Raw genomic sequence first — 14,560 nt, 5'->3', positions numbered from 1 at the left:
AGAATATCAGGGTTGGAAGGGACCTTGGGAAGTCATCTAGTCCAACCCCCTGCTCAAAACAGGACCAGTCCCCAACTAAATTATCCCAGGCATGGCTTTGTCAAGCATGACCTTAAAAACCTCTAAGGAAGGCGATTCCACCACCTCCCTAGGTAACCCATTCCAGTGCTTCACCACCCTTCTAGTGAAAAAGTTTTTCCTAATATCCAACCTAAACCTCCCGCACTGTAACTTGAGATCATTACTCCCTGTTGTGTCATCTGCTACCACTGAGAATAGCCTAGATCCATCCTCTTTGGAACCCCACTTTCAGGTAGTTGAAAGCAGCTATCAAATCCTCCCTCACTCTTCTCTTCTGCAGACTAAATAATCCCAGTTTCCTCGGCCTCTCCTCATAAATCATGTGCTCCAGCCCCCTAATCATTTTTGTTGCCTTCCAAGTTGCTCCAACTTCAAGTTGCTGCTCCAGAGCCTGACACTAGAGCTTCTCAATAAAACAATTGTACAAATTTTTTTAACATGGGCAAAACCATGTCTTTTCCCATAATCTGACCTATGTTATTATTATTATTATTATAAGATTATTATAAGAACTTATATAATCAGTGGAGTCGGAATCGGAAAATGCAGTTTCTCCACTGATGGAAAATTCCTGACCTGCCCTAGTTTCTGTTTATCATTCGCAATGTCATGGAACAGGAGTCCTTATAATATGGATATAGTGCTGAGGCTATACCTTATCCCAACCCGAACACAAATGTGGGAACCACTGGGCATGTGATGCAGCAAGTGACAGGCCACAAGAACAACTTTTATGATCATGTAGAGATTAGAGGCCCTTAATAGTGCTCAGTTCTTCATAGCCCCAAGGAAACGTCTGATTGTAGCATTTTGGTTTGAAGCTAAATCCTAACAGTCACAGGCTTCCGGGATCCCAGTCTGCCTAGAGCCAGTTATTTACATTGTTTAATGAGGTGTTTGCATTAAACAATTTTGCTCTCAAGTAACTGGTGTGGGGATACCTCATCTTAAATAATTGGAAATATAATTTTTACCAATATACTGATTCTTTTTCCAGAAGAAAAATCAAAATGTTTTGTTCAGGGTTAACCCAAATTAAACACTTTGGTTTGTTGAAATCTATCAAAATGTTTCAGCTTGGGAATGCAGAAACATTTTGTTTTGTTCAGAAATAGCAAAACAGTTCAACCTTTTCCAAATTGAAATTGTTTGTAACTCGTCATTTTGTGAAAAATTTTCATTTTTGACTTTTCATCGCAGTTCAGTATGAAAACGCATTTTGCCATATTGGAATTTCCTCCGGGATGGAAATTTAAACCAGATGTAAAAGAAAGTCTGTAAGAACAGGGTTTGGGGTGTGAATATAATCAACAAAATGTGGCCCTCCAGCCCATTAGTTAGTACAGGGGTCGGCAACGTTCAGCACGCGGCTCGCCAGGGTAAGCACCCTAGCGGGCCGGGCCAGTTTATTTACCTGCTGACGCAGCAGGTTCAGCCGATCGTGGCCCCCACTCGCCGCGGTTCGCCGTCCCGGGCCAATGGAGGCGCTGGGAAGCAGCGCGGGCCGAGGGATGTGCTGGCCGCGGCTTCCCGCCGCTAGGGTGCTTACCCTGGCGAGCCGCATGCCGAACGTTGCCGACCCCTGAGTTAGTATATGCCTGACTCAAGTGAGGGTGAAAAAACTCAACTGTCAGACCAGTTTGCAGTGTGGGGAAAATCCCTGTGGTGCTTGGCTGTAGTCCTGAGTATGCCGTCAAGCACAGTTGAAATGGCAAGCTTATGTTATCCAGGATCTCTAATATAGTTGTTCTACCATAAACCCAACACCATTGGAGAGGGGGTGAGTATATAGAAGGATCTTTGCTCCAAGGAGTGGAAATGCACCCTGCCTCCGGTGGCACCATATCTCCTCTGCAAGGGGTGTGGCATGGGCCAATTACAAATCCATCAATCCATCTCCAGGCAACTCAGCAGATAGGAGGAAGGATTGACTTTTGCCTGATGCTTCCTCCCACAGCTGACCAAATAATACTCCAAATGCCTTATTCAGTGCCCACTGAAGTGAATGGAAGGACTGCTGGTCATTTCATTGGGTATTGGATTAGGAATTTCCCCAGTTATTTATGGTTTTGAGACAAGTAACAGGAAGAGATAAATAAAATAAACTAGTGATTTATAAAATGTAGGCACATCATTCGTATGCACTGAATGGAATACATTTCAGGAAAACTTGAAAGTGAAATTATTTCTTTTTAATCCAGTAGTCACTTCTTTATAGCAGTCCTCAAAAATATTTTCTCAAAAATGATAGTATCGTTAACCTGACCAATCCTCTGACTAATAAAAATGGTGATGATGTAGCTTTTCATAAAGCAACCCCCACTTAACTTGATTAACATTCTATCTAGATTTAGAGAGAAGTTAGCAATTAAAACCATTATAAAACCAAGTTTAAGATCTCTTCCAGTGCCCATGAGGAAATAATTGGGAGATATTAATGAAAGTCTCAGAAGTGTATCAAGGTAAACCCACCTATTAATTTACTGTATTTCTATGCCTAGGTAATTGTCAAAGGCAATTATAATTCCATCACTGTGACCCTTTTGTCCTTGCAAATTTTAGTGATTTACCGTCTCTCTCGGTGTCGCGCTCTCTCTCTTTTTTTTATTCTCTCTCTCTCTCTCTCTCTCTCTCTCTCTCCCCCTCTCCCTCTCCCTCTCTTTCTCTCTCTCTTTCTGTTTCTCTTCAGGTCATCGGTCAGAATTAGATTTGAGTGGGTGAGTATGGCCTAGCTGATAAATCCTGCAGTTGCTTTTTAAATGCTGGGGGCTATGGTGTAGCTAGGGTCAAGGTCATAGTGGTCACTGCCTTTTTTTAAATGCATTCTGTATAGCCTAAAGGTCTGGGCTGCTGCAAAGCTCAGTTGTGAGTTGCTTAATGTATTTGGTAGCTTTTTTATGGATATAGTTCTTTTTTTCCTAGCTACTTTATATGCTGCAATAAAACACATTTGGAAGCAAAATATCTATTTATAGTTTGTATAAAGTTCATTTAAAATATTTTTTCTAGTTAACTAAGTTTGATACCTCTAGGGTCCTATGCCCCTGGTCAGAAATCCGAGTCAATTTATATATTTGCAGGAGTAAGATGCAGTAACTGTGAAATGGTTTTGTTAGGAAGGGGCACCAGGTCGATCTCTATGCAGTTCATGTGAACAAGGCAATGGACTTCATCTGTAACTGATGATAAATGATAAATCTTCAAAAGTGCCAAGTAGCCAAGTTCCATGATAGATGTTACTTGATTGAAATGGGTATCCAGTTGTTTTAGTGAACTCTGATTAAAGATTTTTTGGATAATAAACAAAGATATAAACTTGTTATAAAGTAACTCTTTAGTGTTATGTTTTGTTTTAAAGAAGAATATATTAATAGTTGTGGTCGTGTAACATTTTCAAATAGATTCTAGTATTTTCAGATAAAATGAGATATGGAAAATATTGATATTTTTTCTAAACCATTCTGTAGTTTGTGTAAAATTTCTCCACCTCTTTAATTTTAGTTCAGCTATCCCAAGGATTCAAAATTTAAAAAGTCAGAGTCCCTCTCACATACTCACACACTCTTCCCCCCAATCATCTCATTTGAGGATCATAGAAACAATGTAATATTAGTAACCACATTATGCATATAACCTATTGAAAGGTTTATTTTAAAGTTAAAGATGTAGTTTTCAAATGATCTCCATAAATGCCCCCAACAAAATGTGCTTAAGTATCTGCTTGCTCACACAAAAAGACAAAACACACTTTATTTTCATCCATATCGCCTATGAATTTTAAAGTCAGAATCCAAAACTATGATATTTCTACATCATATCACATGGAACTTTATCATCTATTGTTGCATACCAAATAAGTAATTAACAGCTGATAAAGCTATGGCTCAAATACTGTTAAGTGTCCTGTTGCATCACTAGGAGGAGTTAATTGAGGGCTGAAAGGCTTACATCTCCCCTGAAGGGAGTTTTTCATATTTGAAAAAGGCTCTAGTGATTTAGCCGTTCTGTTCTTCAAGGGTAGTGGTTTGACCTTCAACATTAATAGTCAGGTCAGAAACCATGTGGGGTGAGGTCTTGATTTTTGTCATGCTTGGTAAGAGTGTGTGTTTTAAGAGCTGTGCTTCTTTGTAGAGAAGGAAAAACCTGCAGGGAGGGAGTTAACACAGCTTTGCATTATTGAACCAATACAAGATAACTTCTTGGGCCCAGAGCACTAGAGTTCTGGGAAGAGACCATGCAACATTAAACAATTTCATTTTTTCTGCTATAGATACTCATTCTTTAAGAAAGCAGTTCAGCCCAGAAAGTCAAACTGTTGTAGAGGTGAAATACAACACAAAAGATAAAGTGCAGGAAGAAGCTGGAAAGTTGCCGACTTAATGCAGTTTCTCTGCATATTTTATACTATAGCTTGAATTAATTTCAAAAAGAAAAAACTGACTATATGTTAAAAAACAAACAACCTATTAGCATATGTTGAAAATATGAGCAACTCAAAATAGCTCATAAATGTGAATATACCTGATTCTTTATGGAAATTACATCAATTCTGGCAGCCATTTTGTTAAAATTTGCCATTCTTTTGCAGTTTTCATGATATGCTATGTTTTTTGCTTGCAAACCTGAATTCAGTCCCTAGCTTGCAGTAGATAATTTAAATGGTTATCTGGCTGTATAAATTTGATTGTGACATAGCTCAATAAGTATTTAGTGATGCAGAGTAGTAAAAGCTACTGGAGCTTTGACAAATCCCTGAGTGTCAGAAGAAAATGGCAGTGTCATCTTTTGTCCAAACCAAGGAAGTTGTGGTCTCCAGGAAGACCTATTTTCTACACTCTTCCTGTTTATGAAGTTATGATATCAAAATGTGACCTTTGCCCTTTGAAATAACAGTTTTATTTAAAATAATTGAAATTCAGCTACATGTTACGTATGTAGTTGGGAGGATGAAATGCAAGAACTCTCTCCATATAGAAATTGCAGCTAGTCTGTGTTCCTGATTATTATTTTATTATTTTTAAATATGTATATTATAGTAATGTCCAATGTTCAGTCAAGACTGAGATATGATTGTGCTGGGTGCTGTACAGTCATAAACAGGAGGCAATCCCTGCCCCGAAGGGCTTACAGTCTAATCAGGCTAAAGATTAAGGGGAAGAGTCTCTTCCCTACTTTGGTCCTTTTGCATTCCCTAGGTGCTGCGATGGGAGCAGAAACTGTCCACATCTTCTCTGCTGGAGTGTAGAGCTGGCAAAACTGGCTCTATTCCACTTCCTCCTTCTAGCCCTGGTTTATGGAACAGGGGAGGGCACAAATGGAGTGCACTGCATTCTGGCTATCCTCCACTGGGGACTCTTGCCAGCTGGTGTATGCCAGGACTTGGGGTGGGTTGGAGCCAGGAAATGTATCAGGGAGTTGTAATTGAAACTCTGATGGTCTTTCTAGTTCTGCTCTGCTGAGTGAATCTAGGCCACAGTAGAAAATTTAGATCTAAGTACTGGGTGGGATAGTGTAATGCCTTTTTTTACCTACTCTATATGAAAACCATTGTGTTGTATTACAGTAAGGGAGCTTGTATTGTAGCTCTCCTGCTAGCATGGCTCTTCCCTTGGCTGGAGGATATTCATAGGGGAACCTGCTGGGAGCATGTTCCCACTAGTCATCGTATATTTTGAGGGAGTAAGTCAGTTATGTCAGCAATGCTCCCTTTCTGCAGTTGGACCACCTGATTAAGATCTCCATTGCAGGGTGTTACTGCTAAACCAGCTTCCCTCAGTAGGTGGCCAAATGCTGTGCACTCATGCGCATGGCAAATATTTTTAGGGCACCCTGTTCTAATGTTTGGGTCACCCTGGATCCAAATCATGTTGCTGCTGTTAAATTATGTGTAAAGTACCATAGGGATTTTGAAAGTGAGAGTGACTGGGGGTTTTGAAGCTATATTTGAGCTGTATGTACCTTCCCTCCCCACATCTCATCTGTATGTACTTGTTGCACCTACTTGTTGTGTCTTGTCTAAGACTTTGGAACAGAGTCTGTCTTATGCTGTATGTATAGTGTTAGGCACAATGGTGCCCGGCCAGGTATGATGCCCCTTGCTGCTAGAGTGATAGAAATAGTAAATTAAAAAAAAATTAGGTGCTAAATAAATTTCCGCTGTCTTTATAGCTGGATGGTAGAGTCACAGGTTGCAAGATGGTTTTGATGAAGAACCTAAAGCTGCTGAGTTAGTCTGGCTCATTGTGGCAGGTGTGGCTTGATAACTCCACCAGGATCTGAGAGGTGGTGAAAGCCTCTGGTCAGATGAAATAGGCGTATGGTGACAGGAAGGACCTGCATAAAACCAAAGGAATAGCCAAATTTAGGGAGGAAGCTTAGGCTGAAATTTACATTCTGTTATTATTTCAATTACCAGTAAACCCAAACGTCAAGAACGGGACAAGTTTATTGTTAAACAGCATATGTAGACTTCATCTGCAACAAGTCGGAAAACCACAAGTTCAGTCTCTCTAAATAAAATTAATTCCAAGAACAGTTTTCATTCACATAGGTCATTCTTGTTACATTCTAAGGCTAGACTGAGTTACCAAGTCATTGCAATATCAAAATATTGAGGATGACTTTTCAATACTTTAGCTAGCAAATATAAAACAATGAAGCCTGATGACATGACAGGTCATGAAACATCAATGAATACCTCATGAGAAGACATTGTAATGGGGTGTAGTGTTCCATTAAGCCTGTGGGGAGCCAGAAGACCCCTTTCCAGGAATGTTAGTGTGAGCACAAGCTCAGACACCATCTGAAACGGGAAAAGAGAAGGTGGTCCTGAGGAATTAGCAGCCAGATGGAAGATTCCTGGTCACTGTGACTTTAAAGGCCTGGGATCAGGACCTCTGTAGTGTAAGGGGGGGCAGGGCTCCCCTCTCTCTTTCCAGGAGAAACTTTCAGGAGAGTAGTATAACACGCTGCTTTTCCTGTCAGAACAGGATGTGTGCAGACAGAGGAACAAAGCCTGAGCCAGAAAGCTCGGCTTCTGCTGACCGGAATAAGGTCTCTGTAGATGACCGGAGTGTTGGAGGTGGGTATGAACTATGAGTATACTATGATGGACCTTCTGTTTGGGACATTGAAGACTATTTTGAATGATTTTGGGTACTGACCTAGTTTTAGGGGCCAGCTAGTGCCAGCCCTGAGAAAAACTATAGAATGCTCCCTAGGATCCCTGAAGAGAGAGCAGAGAGAGGGCCCTGCAGAAAGACCTCTGGCTACAAGGGCACACGTGATGAATGGCAATGCCACCACTGGCATGATAATATGCATGACGCCCCCCCACCACCCTCCAATGGAAATTCACCATTCAGTAAGAGCAAAGCCCCTGAGAAGTTCACTGACAGCACTAACGCCCAGAGACCCAATTTGTAGTACTTGGTCCAGAAGAAGTATAAGATGTAGTAACCGTCCCCAGCTGGTGGTCCAAAGCTGCCTAGGAGAGTGAAATACTCCACTTTTGTCTATTCATGAGATTTGGTTGCCATGGTCACAGCTTCAGAAAGGTAGAGGACTTTCTTGCCTTTTTCTTGTATGCAGTGGGTTTGTTTGTTTTTTTTAATACTATTTTATTGTTGCTCTTCAGAGATATTTTTATTCCCTTCTACACATTATTTGTGTTCCCCCAGTAAAATGCTTTGAGGATAATTTACTTTTTAAAATATTTAAATTTATCACTCTTATTTTTGTCGCCTTTTCTTTCTCTCTGACTCTTTTTTCTTTATTTTTAAAGGAGGCAATACATACTCTCTCCCCTCCCCTCTGTTCCCCCCCCTCAAAAAAAAATGATGGGAGAGACTGGAAAAGGAAGAAGGCATATTCCTTTTTCCCGTGTTGGTCAAAATGCCTTTATTGGCTTATCAAGTTAATTGAGTTTGTTTGTTTTATTAAATTATATTCATTCAATCATTCATGACTTGATCAGAAGTCTAAGTATCCTGATTTCTGCCACTGACTCACTGTATGACTTTGGGCAAGTCACATAACCTCTGTGTGTTTGGGTTTCCTCAACTATAAAACAGGGGTAAATCCACCTACCTTTGTAAAGTACTTTGTTATCCTTGAATACTGCACACTCCATAAGAATTCCCATTCCTCCACTCTCTTTCATCATCATGCTATGACTTCCTCTATCCATTCTCCTGCACTCTGGTATTCCCTCTTCTACCCCATCAGCACACTTCTATACATATATAAGAAACCAAAAGCAATTATTATAAGTAAGAACTGTAGAATATAAAAAAAACAAGCAAAACTACTAAAAAAAGCAGAACCATTTAGAAGATGCTACCTTATGATCTTGAGGAATGGAGAGGTTATATAATGGGTAGACCTTGCTTGCTCACTGTTTAGATATGGAAGGGCCTTATATAAAAACAGTGTAGTGAGGGCCAAATCCCTTGCTCATTCAATATGATACTGTGTATTTTTTTTGAATAATTGGCTTTTTGTTAAATTAAGCAGTTAATTCTCACTTCTCTGCACTCATTAGAACACCATCCGGTATTTACACAGCAAAGCATGTGCTTCCAGTTCACTTTGGGCTTGATTGTGGCACAAAGAGCAGTGCTGACAGTGTAGCCATTTTGAAAAGGGTCTGATGACTCTGACAGAAGTGTCATGAGTGACTGACAGAGTCTGAGAGTTGCTGATAGAATGTATTGGTTTGCTGGCAGGTATGCTTCTAATTTGCGCACACACACACACACACACACACACGAGCATTGATTTGCATACATTTGGATAAGGACTGCTGCCTGTTTGTCCCATTCATACTCACTCCACACATTCATTCTATTACATCCCAACTCATTAATTTCACTCTCTCATTCCACACCCCTTTTCATTCAACCCCTGCATACTCATTTCACACACATTTCTAGACAAAACAACTCATTCCATGCACCCATTTATTAAACACTTACCCCTTTATTCATTCTACACACACATCCCTCTATGCCCCCCCCACACACACACATACATGTCCCATCATGCTCAAGGACAATTCAGCTGTCATGTCCACCAGGCCAGCCCCCAGGCAACAAGAGGGAAAGGACATATGACCATAGGCTCTAACTTTCATAGACAGAGCCCAGGAGAAGATGAGGTTTCCCAGCATTAAGCTCTCTCTCACATTCCTGCCCCTTAGCTCTTATTTCTGTCTCCCCTTTCTCTGGGCAAAAAACGCCCAGTGTCCCAATTCTTCAAGTAATTGGCTCCCCCATGGGCCCTTCAAGTTTCCCAGCACCCCCTTGGTTCTTTCTAAATAAGTGATAAGCTGCTACCCCTGTTTCCTCCTGTGGAGCTTTTGCTCCTCCCACCCCGTCTTCAGGTTCAGGGACGCAGCCTCCACTCAACTAGCACAGCCTAGCCCTACTTCTGGACCCGCTGGCCCAGGGGAAACTTCACCCCAGTGAGAAGGGTTTTACCGTGATGAAGGTCTTTCCATGGGGGTGAAACATCCCCTGGGCAGTCCGCCTGTGGGTCCAGAGCTGGGCTGCTCTAGGTAGGAGGAGGCTAAAGAAGGGGGACAGCTAACCACCTCCTGAAGACAGCAATAGGTCACTCCTGGTGCCCCCTCCTGAAAACTCCTGTGGTAAGTGGGGAGCTGAGTCCTGGGGCAAGCTGTGGGATGGGGGATGAGGAAGGCAGCAAGCACCTCTAGAGGAGATGGAAGTAGGAGCAATAGATTGAGGGGGAAGGGCAAACAGGTGGGCAACAGCAGCACTTATAGGGGGTAAGCTCATTCCAGAGGAGCTGATTTCAATGGGAAATAGGTACCCAACCTGTGAATGTGCTTTTGTAAATTCCACCTGGCACCTATCTGCATCTTTGGGCATCTAAATCCCTTTGTAAATTTTACCCTTAATGTTACACTCTCTGGGCCTCAGTTCCCCATTTGTAAAATGGGGCTATGCGGATATATTAATTGTTATAGTGTCCTGGAGCCCCAGACATGGACCAGGATCCCATTGTGCTAGGTGCAGAACAAACGCAGAACAAAAGACAGGTCCTGCCCCAAAGAGCTTGCAATCTAAGTATAAGACAAAAGTCAACCATTGGAGGCAGATTGACTGACGGGGGAATATCAGGCAACAATCAGACAAATATTGGTCAGCATGGTAGTCCGTGGTCTCACTGCACCAGAGGCCTAATGATTGTCCACTTTTTTGTTGGCTTCATGGGAAAGGAGAGTTTTAAGGAGAAATTTGACGGAGGATAATGAGCTAGTTTGTGGATGTTTACAGGGAGCTCCACCCAAGTGTGATGAGCAACATGGGAGAAAGTATGAAGGTGATTGTTTTGAAAATTTAACAAGTGGGCGATGGACGTTGGCATTCTGCGCTGGTTGGAGGCGGGAGTCAGCCTTTTGATACTAAATAGAGAGAATTCCCTACGTCTCAGGATGTTGTGAAGATGAATGCATTAATGTTTGAGAAGTGCTCAGACACTACAGTGATGGGACCCATGTGAGCACATAAGTGAACAGACAGCTTAGCTTGAGGTATTTGTACATAGCCTGATTGTTCGGCTGCTCTTATCCTGGATCTTGGGCACGTTGCCCTCCTTGCTGTGGTAGATAACCAGTATCCATGATGGACTCTGGCTTTGGCAGCTTGTGGGAAGGGACTTAACTACATACTTTTGAAAATGAATTATTGGGCCTGATCTGTATTGGTAGTAACCCCATTGAAATCAATGGAGTCATATTGAGAGGAGAGCAGAATCAGGCCTTTGACTTCCCTTTGCCTGGAATTTAAAGAAAGGCTCCATTGGCCAGTCTAAGAAATGGAGGAGATATTATATTTGATGAAAGGGGAAGGTGGGTTTTCAAGGAAATAAAATTTCAGACAAAATGAGTTTGTTTTTTTTTTTTAAAAACACCTTATGAGATCCCTCAATCCCTGTCCAATATTTTTTACCAGCTGTTACTGGTAGGACGTCTATGTTACATACTTTTATTTGGTAGCAGTGAAAGAGAAAATTCGTGTTGGATAACTGCAGGCTACAAAAAATTCAAACCTAGAAACAAAAACCATTTCACATCAAATGGTTAGTACTTTTAAAATACCTGATGTCCTTCATCTCTGACATTTATAGGAAACTTGCAATTTCTATCAGTATTTCTTGTGCTTTCTGCTTAGATGGGAAATAGGTGGCATATACAAGAACCTTAGTTTAAACTAATTATGTAAATACTATATAATATAAATTGCATTTAGAACAAGTCAATAAACCTATATTTAGTACAGCTCACAAAAAAAGTACTATCATAGAAATATAATAAGCCTCTTCGGGTCATGAATACTCATGTTATTTTTTGTTTATATGTGGGTTTTTAAAATTTATTTTGCATACGAAAGCATACGAAAGCTGGTTGAATTATGTGTTGAAAATAACGAGCCAAATATACAGATTCACAGTGCCTGCATTATGCTGCTCTGGCAATGCAAAGCAGCAGTAAGCCAGGCTTACTTGTCCCAGTATGCCAGGTCTATGATGCTTTAATATAGGGTGACCAGATGAGAGATGTGAAATATCGGGAGGGTGCCGGCAGAGCAAAAAAAAAAAACCCAAGAGCCGGCGGAGGAGGAGGGAGGAAAAAAAAACCCCAAGAGCTGGCGGCGGAGGAAAAAAAAAATGGAAGAAAAGCTGCCGGAGCATAGGAAAAATTGGTGGGGGCAGCTCCACGCCCCGCCCTGCCCCCCCCTCCCCAGCTCACCTTTGCTCCACCTCCACCTCCCCTGAGCTGGCTGCCGCATCCTGCTTCTCCCCCCTCCTCCAGCGCTTGCGCCGCTATACAGCTGATTAGCGCAAGCCTGGGAGGGAGGGGTGAGGAGGAGGAATGCGGCGTGCTTGGGGAAGAGGCAGGGCCAGGGCAGGGATTTGGGGAGGGAACCAATGGGGCAGAAAGGGGGCGGGGCAAGGGGGGGAATTTGGGGAGGGATCCAATGGGGGAGCGAGGAGGCGGAGTTGGGGCGGGGTGGGGGCGCGAGCCCCCCTCTGCCTGTGCGCCGGAGCGCAAAATATTGGGACAATTCGCGTCTTGACCGAACATCGGTCAGGAAGCGGGACAAACAAGTAAATATCGGGACAGTCCCGATAAAATCTGGTCACCCTACTTTAATACCAAAGGGGTAGCACAATGCAGGCAGACCATGAATCTGGCCCAATATTTGGTGCCAATACAGCCATTTTTTCTGTGTGTGCAAATTGTTCACAATTTGATCAATGTCCAGTTACTTTTGCATGCCTGGACTCAGGGCCTGAGTATCATGTGTATGGCTATAAAGGGGATTCTGAGTCCTTTAGGTGTGTAATTCAAGTCGAAGTCCAGCCCTTTTAGATAGTTGGGCCATGTTTGGGGGGGTTTTTTTTTACCTAACTTAAAAAAATATTAAAAGCCAAATACCACTTATCTAACGCATGTGAGTCATCTAATTGATTTGAAATCAGTAGAGGCATATGTGTGAATAAGGTTACCAGTATCAATGCCATTGTGTCCAAGGTACCATGCAAAGCTTTTATTCTCTTCTTGTGTCCTCTCTGTTTCCTGACAATGTTCCATCTATTTGTACTAATCTAGGCAATTATCAGTTGGAAGAATAAAGTGGGAAAGGAGGTAATAATAAATAAAGTGATCACCTTTAAGAAATAATTATTTATAGGTGCCACACAGTAGTATCTGAGATGACTGCCACTTTTCCTTAGGCTTAGAGAAGATACCTATGGTAACTGTGGTTAGAGCAGGCAAATGTTGAGTTTTAATGGTTAATACTCTAGCCAGAAGAGATTATGGGTAGAACTAAAGTGAGAATAAAGAGGAAAATGGAAAATAAGATTAAGGAAAAACCCAAGAAAGAAAAGGCAAGAGAAGAGACAAAGAAAATGTATCACATGGAGAAACAGAATTCCTGTCAATCTCTGCTTTCAGATATAACAATCCAGACACTGAGCCAGATTTCCTTGAGCCATTCAGATAGTAATATTAAAGCCAAATCTCTGGATCCATAGTGTCATAATCCTGACTATAACACCACTTGATAACATAGTTTCAGCTAGTAATGTTTATGAGTTAAAAAGTTGAATATGGAGAAAAGATGTTACTTGGAAATCTGGAAGAAGAGAAGAGTTTATAGATTCCTCTTGTTGTTTGTAACCTAGAACACTAGAGGACAGCACTAAAATATTCCATAAGTGTTTATTATTGATTACAAGGTTCATAATGCATATAGTAAATGCAGGTTTTGTTGTTAAAGAATAACACACAACACATTGATCTCACTGTGTAAAGTGTAAGGTAGAATGAAATGTTTTGAACACGGTAAGGCAAATAACATTTTTCTCTCCAGTTTTATACAGTGCATGCTTTGAAAAGGCCTTCAAGATGCTTTTATACATTGTACAATACATCCTAAGTTCCATACATTCTGTGTCTGACAAAGTTGCAGCAAAGATTTTTGATAAGAAATTTATATCTGGTTAAATTAAGGCAAAATAAAAGTTACTGTATTCCATTAATAAGAAATGTGATTGCTGAAAATCTGCTGTAATTTTTGTATAAAACATCACTTCATTTTTAAAAACTTCACAAGCTCTTCTATTCTGTTTCCTAGGGACTCTAGAACGGCATGAAACAGATGAAATGGCAAAAGCAATTCTTACTTCCTGTGAAGATTCAGAGTGTTTAGTGACTGATTCTGTACTTCCAGTCTCTCAAGATACACAAAAGCATAAAAATGCAGGATACAAATCCTCCAGCTCTTACAAACTTGGCACACTGTCCCACAATCTTACCCACATAGAAGAATCTTCAGATAAGGTAAGAGTGATTGAGTAGAATATTACTTGGTAGAAACTGATAGTGGTCCAAATGATTTTACCATCTCTGTCTGTGGGAGAGAACCCAAGAAGGGACCAGGAACTCAAGATTTGTTGTGGAGTTTCCTTCATATTGTTCTAGTGAAGGGTATGGGGGGAGGAGGTGGTGGCATTCACCCCAAGTCACAGAACAGAAGGGAGTGAGACCCACTTTCACCCATGAGGGAAACCCACAGAGGGCAAGGGCATTTGCACGGCGGCCCAGTGCCTCTACTCTACTATCCAGATCCCCTTCACATCATGATAGGATGACTCTCACTATAGTTCTGCTCCCATAGATTCCTATTGTCATTTGTTCCAAAACACCCCTTCTAGGGTGTTACGATGTTAAACAGAGATTCTATGCATATCTTTTCCCAGTACCATCTACCCATCACAATGAGAGTGTATTCACTGCATTCTTAACATACAGTATCCTAAATACAAGGCCTCTGTGTGGTGTGTGTTCATGGTCATAACTTTTTAAATAAAACAATGGGCTTTGGGAATTCCATTCTTGACTGTAGAACAGAGCAGGTCATAACTGCTACTCCTCACCAATGAATGT

General features: G+C 41.4%; 1 protein-coding gene across 2 annotated transcripts in view; it reads left to right on the top strand.

Annotated features, from left to right (window-relative positions):
• The window catches only part of WDR72 (WD repeat domain 72), a 214,804-nt gene that overhangs the window by 80,470 nt on the left and 119,774 nt on the right, over window positions 1-14,560 (top strand). For both annotated transcript variants that reach the window (XM_054042143.1, XM_054042142.1), the window contains one exon: window positions 13,749-13,954. In XM_054042143.1, coding sequence (XP_053898118.1) covers window positions 13,749-13,954 — 206 coding nt within the window. The remainder of the gene's footprint in view (window positions 1-13,748; window positions 13,955-14,560) is intronic.

This window comes from Malaclemys terrapin, chromosome 10 (genome assembly GCF_027887155.1).
Source record: "Malaclemys terrapin pileata isolate rMalTer1 chromosome 10, rMalTer1.hap1, whole genome shotgun sequence".
Classification (NCBI taxonomy): Eukaryota; Metazoa; Chordata; order Testudines; family Emydidae; genus Malaclemys; species Malaclemys terrapin.
Note: the sequence above shows the minus strand (reverse complement) of the source record. Positions and strands in the feature narration are given on the sequence as shown.